We start from the raw sequence: 9,629 nt of genomic DNA, 5'->3' as shown, positions 1-9,629 counted from the left end.
TGTGTTGTGTAGTGTGTGTGTAGTGTGTGTGTTGTGTAGTGTGTGTGTTGTGTAGCGTGTGTAGTGTGTGTGTGTTGTGTAGTGTGTGTTGTGTAGCGTGTGTAGTGTGTGTGTTGTGTAGTGTGTGTGTTGTGTAGTGTGTGTGTTGTGTAGTGTGTGTGTTGTGTAGTGTGTGTAGTGTGTGTGTGTGTTGTGTAGTGTGTGTGTTGTGTAGTGTGTGTGTTGTGTAGTGTGTGTGTTGTGTAGTGTGTGTTGTGTAGCGTGTGTAGTGTGTGTTGTGTAGCGTGTGTAGTGTGTGTGTGTTGTGTAGTGTGTGTTGTGTAGCGTGTGTAGTGTGTGTTGTGTAGTGTGTGTGTTGTGTAGTGTGTGTGTTGTGTAGTGTGTGTTGTGTAGCGTGTGTAGTGTGTGTTGTGTAGTGTGTGTTGTGTAGTGTGTGTTGTGTAGCGTGTGTAGTGTGTGTTGTGTAGTGTGTGTGTTGTGTAGTGTGTGTGTTGTGTAGTGTGTGTTGTGTAGCGTGTGTAGTGTGTGTTGTGTAGTGTGTGTGTTGTGTAGTGTGTGTTGTGTAGTGTGTGTTGTGTAGTGTGTGTGTTGTGTAGTGTGTGTTGTGTAGCGTGTGTAGTGTGTGTTGTGTAGTGTGTGTTGTGTAGCGTGTGTAGTGTGTGTTGTGTAGTGTGTGTGTTGTGTAGTGTGTGTTGTGTAGTGTGTGTGTTGTGTAGTGTGTGTGTTGTGTAGTGTGTGTTGTGTAGTGTGTGTTGTGTAGTGTGTGTGTTGTGTAGTGTGTGTTGTGTAGCGTGTGTAGTGTGTGTTGTGTAGTGTGTGTTGTGTAGTGTGTGTTGTGTAGTGTGTGTGTTGTGTAGTGTGTGTGTTGTGTAGTGTGTGTTGTGTAGCGTGTGTAGTGTGTGTTGTGTAGTGTGTGTTGTGTAGTGTGTGTGTTGTGTAGTGTGTGTGTTGTGTAGTGTGTGTTGTGTAGCGTGTGTAGTGTAGTGTGTGTGTTGCGTAGTGTGTGTTGTGTAGCGTAGTGTGTGTTGTGTAGCGTGTGTAGTGTGTGTTGTGTAGTGTGTGTGTTGTGTAGTGTGTGTTGTGTAGCGTGTGTAGTGTGTGTTGTGTAGTGTGTGTGTTGTGTAGTGTGTGTGTTGTGTAGTGTGTGTTGTGTAGCGTGTGTAGTGTGTGTTGTGTAGTGTGTGTTGTGTAGTGTGTGTTGTGTAGCGTGTGTAGTGTGTGTTGTGTAGTGTGTGTGTTGTGTAGTGTGTGTTGTGTAGCGTGTGTAGTGTGTGTTGTGTAGTGTGTGTGTTGTGTAGTGTGTGTTGTGTAGTGTGTGTTGTGTAGTGTGTGTGTTGTGTAGTGTGTGTTGTGTAGCGTGTGTAGTGTGTGTGTTGTGTAGTGTGTGTGTTGTGTAGCGTGTGTAGTGTGTGTTGTGTAGTGTGTGTTGTGTAGTGTGTGTGTTGTGTAGTGTGTGTTGTGTAGCGTAGTGTGTGTTGTGTAGCGTGTGTAGTGTGTGTTGTGTAGTGTGTGTGTTGTGTAGTGTGTGTGTTGTGTAGTGTGTGTTGTGTAGCGTGTGTAGTGTGTGTTGTGTAGTGTGTGTTGTGTAGCGTGTGTAGTGTGTGTTGTGTAGTGTGTGTGTTGTGTAGTGTGTGTTGTGTAGCGTGTGTAGTGTGTGTTGTGTAGTGTGTGTGTTGTGTAGTGTGTGTTGTGTAGTGTGTGTGTTGTGTAGTGTGTGTGTTGTGTAGTGTGTGTGTTGTGTAGTGTGTGTTGTGTAGCGTGTGTAGTGTGTGTTGTGTAGTGTGTGTGTTGTGTAGTGTGTGTTGTGTAGTGTGTGTGTTGTGTAGTGTGTGTGTTGTGTAGTGTGTGTTGTGTAGCGTGTGTAGTGTGTGTTGTGTAGTGTGTGTGTTGTGTAGTGTGTGTGCTGATGAGAGTTATTGTGTATTTCTCCCTGTGCTCTGCTCAGACAGCACCAGTCAGGATGATGGAGAGATCTCTGTACAGCGCTAAATACATATTTGTTGAAAATCTCTATAAAAGGTGAATAAAGTCTTTATAAAACTCTTCACTTTCAAAGTACAGAAATGTTTTAGGTTTATAAACATTAATCATTATAATTAGTCATTTACAGTATTGATACTTGTGTGTGTGTGTGTGTGTGTGTGTATAAACAGTGGGAAGATGCCTGAGGTGGACTACGCCGTCCTGAGCGAGTGGTTCGAGTGGATCATCAGTAACATCTCCATTCCTGTGGATCTGATCGGTGAGTCAGTGTGTAAATGTTTAAAGCTGTAATTAATTATTAATGATTTACAGCTGAGTGAACGTGATGATGATGATGATGATGATGATGATGATGAGTGATACACTGATGATAAATACAGACCGTGAGGTGACAGTGTGATGATAAAGGAGCAGTAGTGTCTCATTGTTAGCATGATCAGCAGGAGTTAGCGTTACAGCTCTGTGAGTTTCTGGAGCTTCATGAGTCATGAACTGACATTAAAACTGTCAGATTTAACAGAAATAAAGAATGAATTTTAAAACAGATTTTGGGCGTCAGAACGTACACATTTACATTAACAAACACATCTCAGGATGACTCTGTGTTCTGTGTTCTCCAGTTTACCTCCAGACGTCTCCTCAGATATGTTTTGATCGTCTGAAGCAGAGATGCAGAAAAGAAGAAAAAGTCATTCCTCTGGTACGACTGAGAAACTCCTCCATCTGCTGTGTGTTTATCATCAGTTCATTCCTCTGTACTGATAATGTTCTGTGTGTGTGTGTGTGTGTGTGTGTGTGTGTGTGTGTAGGAGTACCTGGAGGCTCTCCATAGTCTGTATGAGGACTGGCTGATAAATCACACGTCATATAATGTTCCTGCTCCTGTGCTGGTAAATTCACTTATTATATTCATCATCATCATTATTAATTGTTCATTATTTAAATAAATCATTTAAATATTACAGATATTACTGTTGATGTCCTGCAGAGTGTTTTTGTATAAAGACAAATGAGACTTTATCTAAAAAGATTTACATCATTTATCATGTTTAGAATATTCAAACTACAGGAATCTAACATTTAGGGCTTGGTGTGTGTCTGTGTGTGTGTGTGTGTGTGTGTGTGTGTGTGTGTGTAGGTGATCCCGGCCGATCATGATCTTCAGAAGATGCTCCATCAGTACGAGGAGAACAGAGAGAAGATCTTCACTGTGCCTCGAGCTTCATGAAGAGAAACACAGACAATTTGTTCCAGAGGCAGCGTTTGTTTCCTGCCCTGTTTTAACATGAATGGTGTGTGTGTGTGTGTGTGTGTGTGTGTGTGTGTGTGTGTGTGGTAGTTTAAGTACCAACAACAATAACTAATAATTTAATATATAATTATAAGTGATAATAATTATTTATTATGAATCTTTTGACTATCTGTGAATCAGTTCGAATCATGATTCATCAGATCAATTGATTCGATTCCAAGTCAGATTTTGTAAACATTTTGTAAAAAATTTACTTCAAAGTGTATTTAAATGTTTCTGTGGGAGGAGTTTCATCACCGCAGTCAGAATCTCTGTAACACACACACACACACACACACACACACACACACACACACACACACACACAGGCTCTACTTTCCCTTACTGTTTGTTATTATTTCTTTTAGATTATTATTTATTTTTCTCACTCATGTATTAATTAGTCTCATTATTATTTATTTGTCTTTTTTTTATTAAATTACAGAAACTTAAAACATGAGACTTTTATAAACTTTATTTAGAAACACTTCTTTACACTGAACTTTAATAAACTGGGGAGAAAAGGAGCAACAGCTGAAGCCTTTTTTATTGATTTTATAATGACAGAAATTTATAAATGTATGAAAACTAACAATAATAATAATAATAATAATAATAATAATAATACATTCTGGAACTGATTATTTGGCACACAAACACTTTCACACAAAATCTCACACATTAGACAACATACAAGTGCAAAGTGCTTCAGTAAGGCACAGAAACATGACCACACACACACACACACACATGTACACACACACACACTCCACCTGTCACAGTTCATTGTGATTTTTTGTCATTAAACTGATTATTTAAGATCATGACATTAAAATGAGGGAAAAATCTAAATAGTTCAAATTCTTTACAGATCAAAATGTAGACGTTTGCATAAGTTTTCATTCCTCTTGTATTGAAGGCTCTAAATAAGTTCCCTTGTAAAGAGGCTGGTGTTAATGTACAGTGTTAATATTTAGCTCACTCATGAAGAATTACAGTAGCTGAGATTATTGCTCTATTTTAGTGGAATAACTGAGACGAGAATTTAAAGTCCAGTCAGAGTCCAGGAGCTCGGCCCGAGCCGCAGACCTCGATGTAAAAGCTTTACTGTCAGAAGGAGTTCGTGTCATTCTGCATTGTGGTGTGGAGATGTTCAGGGTTTAATCCAGGAGCATTCTGACATCATCTCCATGTGTAGAGGAATAAATGGAGATAAACTGCTTCATCAGTCTTAAATACTATCAAAATAACTCAAAATAAATGTAGTTTATGAAACTCTGTGACCTGTTTGTTCTTCTCAGGTGAAGGACATCAGAAGCTCTAACTGGAAACCTGAACAAACACCTTCACACCTCCGACAGACTCAGAGTTAATCTCCGAACTCGGCACTAAGAGCTTAACGTCATTATACTGTACAAACTGGATCTAAAATATTTCCCCACATATTTACTGGAGTGTATTTAACACACACATTATTACTATAACAAAGTAACAGGTGTCTTTACTGCGTTATGATTTTTTCAGCACAGATTTGTGTTCTTCAGGAGAATATGAAGTTTACACGCTGTCAAAAAGATAACTTTAATTTTTTTGCTTAATCGTTCCAAATAAATGAATAAAAGCGTTTATGTAACGTCTCTGAACACTGACCCACACCAGGACCTTGGGGTGTTCATTAATATGCAAATGAGCCCCACCCCCATTCATCCCACTGACTCTGGTCTACTGCCAAATGTCATTACATAACGTCATGTAACTAGCTGTTTAGTTAACCCTGAGTAAACTAGTCAGATCTAGTTATCAGCAGCTAAACAAATTTCTGAGTTTTTGCTCATTTGCATGTTGAATGTGATTGGTCTGTGATTGAGTTTATTTAGTGATGTCACAGGCTCTCCAGAGCATGATGGAAGCCAGGCTCATCTCTTGCCTTGCTGCTGGGGTGGATGTTCTGCTCGTGATCTGCAGGGGGCGCCGCAGCAGACCCACTCACACGGTTGGGGATATAGAAGGACTGCGGAGGCTCCGTGATGCTGCGGTGCTGCTGAAGTCGATCCGAGGTGGAGCAGCTGCCGCAGCCTGCGATGGAGCAGATGGACTCCTGTGAGGGGCTGCAGATGATGGGGATCATCTCCTTCTTCTCGCACTGCGACGTCTCCTCCACCGGACACTTCAGAGGCTCCTCGCTGGGGAACTCTTTTAGTTTCAGCTTGTCCATCATCTCGGCCAGGTCCGTCACAGACGTGACGTCGACGTTTTTGAACCCAGGAGTTTGTGACGCATCTCCTACATGCAACTGCTGTTCTTCAGAGGATTGAGGTTCCAGAGCAGGTTCTGGAGCTTCAGTTTCACATTTGCACATTTCATGCTCAAGCTTCAGGTCTCTTCCTCCAGAGCGATTTATTTTGGCAGAAGACCTTTTGAAGATGGGCCTCTGTCTGAAGGTGAGGTCTGGGTAATCCTTCTGCATCTCCAGGATGGACTTATCTTCACTCAGGAACGTTCCATGCTCCAAGTTTTCACACTCGTTTATTTCCTGGTCTAATGGTTTCAGACTCGGTTCTGGATGTAACAAGAAGTCGTCTCTGTTTTCTCCGTCGTTCTTCAGAACTCCGTTCGTAGCGTTATCGAGCTCCGGTTCCTCCTGAAGCGTTGCAGCAGAACCTCGGCTCCGGATGATCCTCAGACATTCTGCATGAGATGTCTGGCTTGTCATCTGAGTCAGACGTTCGCATTCGACTCGGGCCAGAAACAGCTCTATGCCCATTGCTTTAGCGTGGTTTGGGTCGGCGCTGTCGGAGAGCCTGTACTCTGTGTCGGTTTCAGAGTCGTAGCCGATGTGGTGGAGAACGATCTGAGTCGTCTGCGGCGGCAGAACCGATTTGATGTCGTAAACAAAATGACCAGTAAATTTCTACAAGACATAAATCTTCCATTAAACTCAACACTTCAGCATCCAGCATTAAAAATACACAATACACAGATCACCATGGGGTGTGGCCTAAATGATGAAGGCGGAGCTTCACAATAGAAGAGTTTTGTCTTTTCTGTTGTCCTTCTTGTTCCTGGACAGATATTTATACAGATCTGCATCTCAGTCTTTATTCTTTATAGAATTAAACATTTAAACAAATCTTCAGATTTTAACAGAATCTTTAATAATAATATTTAGATTATTTATCTGATGAATTATTATCAACAGTAATAAGTATTTTATTTTAATTGTATTTATTTCATCTAAAAAATATAAAGTATTTCAGTTTGGTATCAGATCCGTCACATTGCAGTAAAAAAAACTAATTATTTAATATTAAAACACAACTGACAGAGAAACAGGAAGTGTGTGTGTGTGTGTGTGTGTGTGTGTGTGTGTGTGTGTGTGAGACACGTTTCTCTCACCTTCAGCGTTTTAAACTCTTTTCTCCAGGGAAAGATGAACAGGTTGATGCATAACAGCTCGAGAACCTCGAAGGCTCTGCTGAGGCGCCGGAGCACGGTGCTGCTGCTGTTGGGGTCGGTGCTGATGATGTCGATGACAGTGGGGTAAAATGGCAGGAGTGTGAAGGTGGGAGCTTCTTGACTCTGAGTTATCAGCAGCTGCTTGGCCGCTTCCACCAGCTGTGCTTCCTCACACACCTTCACGCCACCTTCGCTCCACACACGGCTGCAGAAAGTCACGTAGCGCTCCAGGACGTCCTCACATCGTGCTGGAACCGCTTCACCTCCAGCAGTGTTGGTCATGATGTGTGTTTCCTTCTCATGTGTGTGAAGCGACAGCAGAGATCTGAAAACCAGGAAGTGAAAGTAAACAGGACGACAGCAGGGCAAAAGCTTTGGGCTTTTTGGTGTTTTAAGATATAAAGTAACAAGTTTATTTTCCTCAATCCACATATATGAAGGTTTAACCACACAGAAGGATACTCACCAAATAATAATAATATAATAATGATCACTCCTGCAGGTTAGTGCACTTCCTTCTCCTGAATGTGTCCATCATCATCATCATCATCATCATCAATAAAGAGCATAACATGAGTTATATGTTTCTTCCCTTAGACCACAGTAAACCCTTCACTCTCCTCTCCTGAGTTCCTCCTGAGTTCCTCCTGTGTTCCTCTCTGACACACAGCTCTACACCCGGAAGTAACTGGACATTCAGTTCATGAGCACAAATAAAGATTTTATTAGCTGTAATAAATGACACACTTTCTTTCGTTTGCTGTTTTATTTTTTTTTAAAAACACGCTCATATTAAAAACAGACTATGAATCATGTGAATTGATGTGAACTTCATTTAAAAAAACACGTGTTTATTATCGCGTTCCTCACAAAACACTACATTACCCAGAATTCCACAACTCCACCAATCAGAGACGTCCCTGTTAACACGTGCAGTTGTAGAGCTCCACGTGTTTGTACATTCCGCTGACGTCATGACGTGTGAGTTCCTTTTAGACCGAATTTAATTTAGTTGTCTTTCTTCTGCAGCAGTTTGATGAGCTCCCTGTTAGCGTTAGCATGTGGCTAATATTCACTCATTACAGATGAATCAGTTTGTGTTGGTTAGAAATCTCTAAAGGAACAAATAAAAGACCTTCATGTGTAGTTCAGCTGCTGTTTATTTAGTGTGGATATTAACTGTGTCTGACATTTAACTCAGGGCTCAAGTTTTATAGACAGGCAAGAGTGTGTGTGTGTGTGTGTGTGTGTGTGTGTGTGTGAGAGAGAGAGAGAGAGAGAGAGAGATTATGACTAGTGTTTATTGTGTTTGTTCCCTTTTTAGACCCCTTTATCATGTGTAATGTTGCTCCCATATAAAACAGTTCAGCACAAGCCCAGACATTTTAGGGACATGATTGAGGACAATGTCCCGTCCAGAGACAAACTGTTTGGTGTTGAGGTTTCGTTCAAACCGACCATCGAAAATACCCTCTCGGCATCAGCATTAGAACATGGAAGCACTAAAATCAAGGCTACTTGTTCTGAGTAGGTGTTGTCAGTGAACTGGGGCCCCCTGGCACCATCTCAGGGCCCACCACGGTTGTGTCATCGGCAAACTTGATAATATGATTCAATCTGTGCATTGGTGCACAGTCGTGCACAGTCAGCAAGGTGAACAGCAGTGGGCTGAACACGCAGCCCCAGTGCTCAGTGTGGTGGTGCTGGAGATGCTGTTCCCGATCTAGACTGACTGATGTCTCATTCTGATGTCACTGATTACATTCCCACATTTTTTCACCCAACCCTAATATCCCTTTCAAACTCCATTCTTTTCCCAACTCATATATCTTTCCTTTAAATATTTCCCTTTCTAAGTGATATACTTTACACATCATTATGGCATGTTCCACATTTTCTGGAACATTACATGCATCACATTTATCTGATGTGCATTTTCATTCATTCATCTTCTACCGCTTATCCGAACTACCTCGGGTCACGGGGAGCCTGTGCCTAACTCAGGCGTCATCGGGCATCAAGGCAGGATACACCCTGGACGGAGTGCCAACCCATCACAGGGCACACACACACACACACACACACACACACACTCATTCACTCACACACTACGGACTACGGACAATTTTCCAGAGATGCCAATCAACCTACCATGCATGTCTTTGGACCGGGGGAGGAAACCGGAGTACCCGGAGGAAACCCCTGAGGCACGGGGAGAACATGCAAACTCCACACACACAAGGTGGAGGTGGGAATCGAACCCCGACCCTGGAGGTGTGAGGTGAACGTGCTAACCAATAAGCCACCGTGACCCCCATGTGCATTTTCATATTAAAAAATATGGTTGATTTTAGTCGGTTACTCCGGTCTCCTCCCCCGGTCCAAAGACATGCATGGTAGGATGATTGGCATCTCTGGAAAATTGTCCGTAGTGTGTGATTGTGTGAGTGAATGAGAGTGTGTGTGTGTGTGTGTGTTTGTGTGTGTGTGTGTGTGTGCCCTGTGATGGGTTGGCACTCCGTCCAGGGTGTATCCTGCCTTGATGCCCGATGATGCCTGAGATCACAGGCACAGGCTCCCCGTGACCCGAGGTAGTTCAGATAAGCGGTAGAAGATGAATGAATGAGTGTTGATTTTAGTCCAGTGTGTCCTAGTCTTAATCTTAATCTTAATCTTAATCTTAAAATCACTTCTTCTCTTCTACATTTCCCTTTAATTGCCTTGACCTTGATTGCATTTTGTATATTATAATAGTGTCTCCCTTTGGTATCTATATCACACTTTTCCTGCCATGTTTCCTCTATTGCTGTTTTTATTAATGACTTGGCCTTTTCTTTCCCAAATGGGATTGTCATTAAACCCTTTCTTTCGTTTCCGGGATTATAAACGACGTAATGAC

General features: G+C 42.0%; 2 protein-coding genes across 4 annotated transcripts in view; one reads left to right on the top strand and one right to left on the bottom strand.

The window, feature by feature from the left end:
* Positions 1–3,801, top strand: part of tk2 (thymidine kinase 2) — a 6,403-nt gene extending 2,602 nt beyond the window's left edge. For all 3 annotated transcript variants that reach the window (XM_060859260.1, XM_060859261.1, XM_060859262.1), the window contains exons 6-10: positions 1,946–2,019; positions 2,154–2,242; positions 2,604–2,683; positions 2,793–2,873; positions 3,122–3,801. In XM_060859260.1, the coding sequence (XP_060715243.1) occupies positions 1,946–2,019; positions 2,154–2,242; positions 2,604–2,683; positions 2,793–2,873; positions 3,122–3,211 (414 nt within the window). In that variant the 3' untranslated portion in view covers positions 3,212–3,801. The remainder of the gene's footprint in view (positions 1–1,945; positions 2,020–2,153; positions 2,243–2,603; positions 2,684–2,792; positions 2,874–3,121) is intronic.
* A 2-nt stretch (positions 3,802–3,803) lies between these two features.
* si:ch211-189a15.5 (spermatogenesis-associated protein 2-like protein) lies at positions 3,804–7,397 on the bottom strand. The gene is made up of 3 exons (XM_060859259.1): positions 7,197–7,397; positions 6,671–7,055; positions 3,804–6,185 (listed from the first exon to the last, which is right to left on the bottom strand). Exons 2-3 carry the CDS (start codon positions 7,010–7,012, stop codon positions 5,157–5,159), a joined length of 1,371 nt encoding a protein of 456 aa, XP_060715242.1. The 5' UTR covers positions 7,013–7,055; positions 7,197–7,397; the 3' UTR covers positions 3,804–5,156.
* Positions 7,398–9,629: the final 2,232 nt, after the last annotated feature.

Source organism: Tachysurus vachellii, chromosome 23, assembly GCF_030014155.1.
Source record: "Tachysurus vachellii isolate PV-2020 chromosome 23, HZAU_Pvac_v1, whole genome shotgun sequence".
NCBI lineage: Eukaryota > Metazoa > Chordata > Actinopteri > Siluriformes > Bagridae > Tachysurus > Tachysurus vachellii.
The sequence above is the reverse complement of the archived record's forward strand: the minus strand, read 5'-3'. Positions and strand labels throughout refer to the sequence as shown.

What these genes read in the sequence shown, in the direction of transcription:
- si:ch211-189a15.5 (XM_060859259.1), bottom strand. Translation starts at nt 7,012, where the DNA reads ATGACCAACACTGCTGGAGGTGAAGCGGTTCCAGCACGATGTGAGGAC. An exon ending in AAGAGTTTAAAACGCTGAAG is followed by an intron (nt 6,186 to 6,670) that starts GTGAGAGAAACG and finishes TATGTCTTGTAG; the next exon opens with AAATTTACTGGTCATTTTGT.